Genomic DNA, 4,591 nt, shown 5'->3' on the forward strand with positions numbered 1-4,591 from the left:
ACTGGAGAAATAAATTAGTAAATAGTACTAGGCCCATCATCCTAATATGATAAAGCACTTAGACCTATGCTTTAAGATAATACTTTCAATAATAATTAACGTGACGATTCTAAATGCAGAGATAGGCCTAATCCTATAAATATAAAGACAAAATCAGAAGTGTATTTTGACTGAAATTACAAAAATAAGAACTCATTCTTGACCCCACTGTCCGTTTTGAGAAGGATGATCAACAAGCCAATAACGTTAACGATGAAAAGAAGTCTATTTACAACCCATGTATTCCTCACTTCAGTGAGAGATACAAAATGAATATTAATACATGGGAAGTGAAAGGACTTCTTTTTGGTGCTAGGGGAACTTCATTTAAGTTAACCAAAACCATTCTCCTTCTCTTAAATTTTCTAATGAGGACATTAACAAAATTTGTCTAATGGTATTGAGAGATTCATTATCCATTTTACACAATCACTTGTATAATACTATGTATTTTTTTTACTTCATTTAATTACTCTTCAATGTATTTTCATCTCATGTTTCTCCGAAATCAAATTGTACTTTATTTTTAAATTTATCATTGTTCCGTATTCTCTCCGCAATCGTATTCTATTTTTAATTTAACCTCTGCTTTGCATTCTGGATCCTAGTGGTCAGCAGTAGATTTCGGCCAGATGTCCCAAATTGTGGAATTTGTGTATTTTTTAATTTCTCATTATGACCTTTTTCGAAAAAGAAAAGATCATTAGGATCTCACTTTTAACATCTGATATGAAGTTTTTAAAAATCTAAACCTGTTTTGCCCGATGTGGTAAAAGTCTCCATTTTAACCCCACTGCATAATAAATAAATAAAGTAAATAAATAGGCGTAAAGCAATTTAAGAACTAAAGTCTCAGTTGCAGAATATTTAAGCCTAAGTTAAATGAAAAATCTTTTCTTAATTTAGTCTACCGTGAATTAATAATTACTCCTATATTTCGAAAGAAATAACGCATTCCATACCATAAAATGAAATATTAATATTTAAAATATGACATCATCCGAAGTTACGATAAAAATAAAAACAAAAATTAAAAAAAAAAAAAAAAAAATCAGGGGTGCTAAATAGCTGGGAGTTATCTGTGGGAGGAAATTTCAAACGAAACACACAAAAAATTTTGTAGTTATGTAAATGGCTACATTTTTTTGTATACGTAGGCCTAGATTGGAAACTTAAGACGTACCAGCACAGAATTCGGCAAAAAAAAAGTATGAATAATGAAACTTTTAACTTACGACACAGAACACTTTAAAAAAATGACACAAGATCAAAACTTAATATTAGTTACCAGTACATGAATAAAGTTCTGATAAATAAGAACACCTAGATGTTTCACTTTTATTATGAATTATAAACAATGTTTTACAAATCCGAATTATTCAGTTTTCTTTATAGACTACCTAACTTCTCTTAATATTTTGAATTCAAATTTCACGCAAAGTTTTTAATGCGAGAGTGTCTTATTAAGCATCACAATTAAGAACCGGCATTTCTAGTGGTTATTCACAGCCTAACTTCTGGCGCGCGCATCTTAAGGCCGGGAATGCACAGCAGAGACGGGAAGGGGAGTGCAGCTTGCTCACAGCGCAGGATAATGCAATTGTGCACTAATGAACATCGGCATTCGCGTTATGGTCAATACCCGGGTAAAATGTTTGTTTGGCAGGCCTGTTGAATATATAGACATATCTGTTTTCAGCAAATATAATTGTACCCGGGGGCAGAGACGCGTATTAAACAAATTGGGCGTGCGCGCAAGAGTGAACCAAGCGCGGCACGCGTGCTTACCTGCAGCGATGCGGCCGCGGCGTCGACTTGCACGGGATCACATCACGAGACTTGAGCGAGCGTGGCGCGGTGTCCTGTCGGCGCCCACACGGCCGCGGCGAGGGCCCGCCCCCCGGGGTCGCGGCGGCCAACGGCAGAAGGTTCGGAGGACACGCCCCCCGCGGCGCGGGCCAATGGGGTGCGGCGCGCGGTGGGCGGGGCGGCGAGAGGGCGCGGGTCGCTCCGCCGGCCGGCCGCGGCACAAGTGTCGCGATCGAGCGCGGCGGAGCACGTCCGTCAGTGCGGTGCAGAGCGCGAGTGTCCGCATGACCCGTCCCCGGCTCGCGGGCCCAAATGTGTTTAGCCATGGACGAAGGCGGTCGCCTGCTCCTGGGCTACCGTGATCTGCAGACCTCGTCGGCGATGATCCTGGAGGCGGCGGGCGCGTCGCCCGCCCCGGCCCCGGCCGCCCTCGCCTCGGTGGACTCGCCCCTCGACCTGCGGGGCGGCCACTCCGCGCCGCCCGCCAGCCCCGGCGTCATCTGCAGGCTGTCGCCCGGCGGCGACTCCGACGACTCGGACCCCGACATCAACGTGGACTCCGACGACCCGGAGGACTCGTCGCCCACGCTGCTCCGGGCGCGCGGCAGCGTCGCCGACTTCCACCGCCACTTCGGCTCCCAGCAGCGCGCCGACTCCCCGCGGCCGTCGCAGGCGGAGGATGAGTCGGCCGAGTCCGCCAAGAAGTCCTCGCCGTCGTCGGCGCAGGTGAAGCCGCCGTACTCGTACATCGCCCTCATCACCATGGCCATCCTGCAGTCGCCGCACAAGAAGCTGACGCTCAGCGGCATCTGCGAGTTCATCATGACGCGCTTCCCCTACTACCGGGAGAAGTTCCCGGCGTGGCAGAACTCCATCCGCCACAACCTGTCGCTCAACGATTGCTTCATCAAGATCCCGCGGGAGCCGGGCAACCCCGGGAAGGGCAACTACTGGACGCTGGACCCCATGGCGGAGGACATGTTCGACAACGGCAGCTTCCTGCGCCGCCGCAAGCGCTACAAGCGGCAGCCGCCCGACTTCCTACTGCGGGACCACCACGCCGCCGCCATGGCCGCGTCCTTCCTGGGGCCCGACCCGTACCACCACCACCACGCGCTGCTGGGCCCGCACCACGCGGCGCTGCACCCCGGTCCCTACCCCTACCTGTCGCCGCTGCCGCCCGCCGTGCCGCTGCTGCCGCCCGCCGACCTGGCGCGCCTGTCGCTGGGCCCGCTGGGGCTCAACCTGCTGGGCGCCCAGCAGCCGCCCTTCCCCTGCAAGCCGGTGCCCGTCAGCGTCGCGGCCGGCGCCGCCGTCGGCAAGGACGCGGACGCCACCAAGGCGTCGAGCAGCAAGAACGGCTTCAGCATCGACTCGCTGATAGGCAAGGTGCAGGGCGTCGCGACGCCGAGCAAGCCGACGCCGCTGCCGCTGCCGGCGCGCCTGGGCCCCCTCGCGCTCGCCCAGCTGAAGACGCGGCCCGGCCTGCAAGTGCTGGAGCCCCCGAGCCCCCAGCCCGCGGGGCCCGCCGTCACCCGCAGCCTGGACTCGGCCTTCTCCTGGGCGCGGTGAAACCGACTGTCCTCTCGCGAGGGACACGCTGTATAAATGTGTATATTCTAGAAGCTCTATATCCGATCGATGTGCATGTGTACATGAATGTGAATACCATAGCTGGGCGCCGACGTTTTTCTTACTCACGGAACAGGTGGCTGAATGACTTGGGACGTATCACAAGACCGCTGTCCGACAGCTGGCAATTTAGCTGTGTTTGTGTTGTACTCTCTTTGTTCCATACCCATATACACCAAGTCGTAATGTGTATGTAACATGTCAGTATTATTGATGTAATTATCGGAAAAAAAGACTGCAACAAACAATAGAAACAGGCTACAGCGAGTATGCTAGTCACTACAGCACTTCTCATTTCTTCTTTCAAAACCCGCTTCCCCGCACCCCGTCCTTGTCGTCTTAATGGTTCGTCTGGACGTTCAGATCTGTGCATTCGTCGACGGTCTCTTTCGGTGGAGTTGTTGCCGCGGATGTTTACGTGAGATGTCAAATTTCTCACAGAAGTAATAGCGAAGATCCATTAAGCCCACAAGGACGGAGGAATTCAAAAGAAGGTACATTTTTATTTCTGTTTGATTTATTGAACAACTGTAAACGTTAACTTTTAATGCTGCAGACCAGTAGAAATATAATAACTTTCTATTTAGTTACAAAGGAAGACTATTTTTACATGTGCAATGTTGTACTTTACTGATGCCCGTACATTACACATAGGTAATTATAGGATATAAAGTCAACAACCTTTTTGTTAAAACTTTACTATCGCCATTTTTCCGAAATAAAATTACGCCAATACATTCCTACATCTGTGTGTGATTTGTATGCAATTTTCCATATTTAAAACGTCCAAATAGGTATTAGCGAAAAATGCTGTCATAAGTCTTGTTAAACCTGGCATATGTTTGAGTCATATTTTGACGGTGAGGCTCCTTTTTATTTACCTTCCATAATTAAAATTTGTCCTCTGTGTGTAATGAATAATTTTAAAATATAATTAACTTAATTGTCGCTAACTGCTTTTATTCTTTCGTAGTTGTCAGGGAAGATGTGGTTGTTTTCGGCTTCTAAGTGTACAATCAACACTTAATTTTATTCCAGATTCTAATGTCTTAATTGTTTTCCAATGTATTCTAAATTCATTATTATTATTCACTTTACTTTTGATCGGATT

General features: G+C 47.9%; 1 protein-coding gene across 1 annotated transcript; it reads left to right on the forward strand.

Annotated features, from left to right (window-relative positions):
• Positions 1–1,775: 1,775 nt before the first annotated feature.
• Positions 1,776–4,223, forward strand: LOC138691231 (forkhead box protein D3-like). The gene has a single exon (XM_069813039.1). The coding sequence runs from the start codon at positions 2,161–2,163 to the stop codon at positions 3,418–3,420; it is 1,260 nt and encodes a 419-aa protein (XP_069669140.1). The 5' UTR covers positions 1,776–2,160; the 3' UTR covers positions 3,421–4,223.
• The last annotated feature ends 368 nt before the right edge of the window (positions 4,224–4,591 follow it).

Source organism: Periplaneta americana, chromosome 16 (genome assembly GCF_040183065.1).
Source record: "Periplaneta americana isolate PAMFEO1 chromosome 16, P.americana_PAMFEO1_priV1, whole genome shotgun sequence".
Classification (NCBI taxonomy): Eukaryota; Metazoa; Arthropoda; class Insecta; order Blattodea; family Blattidae; genus Periplaneta; species Periplaneta americana.

Bases quoted from the DNA above. Each gene is read 5' to 3' on its own strand.
- LOC138691231 (XM_069813039.1), top strand. From the start codon at position 2,161: ATGTGTTTAGCCATGGACGAAGGCGGTCGCCTGCTCCTGGGCTACCGT.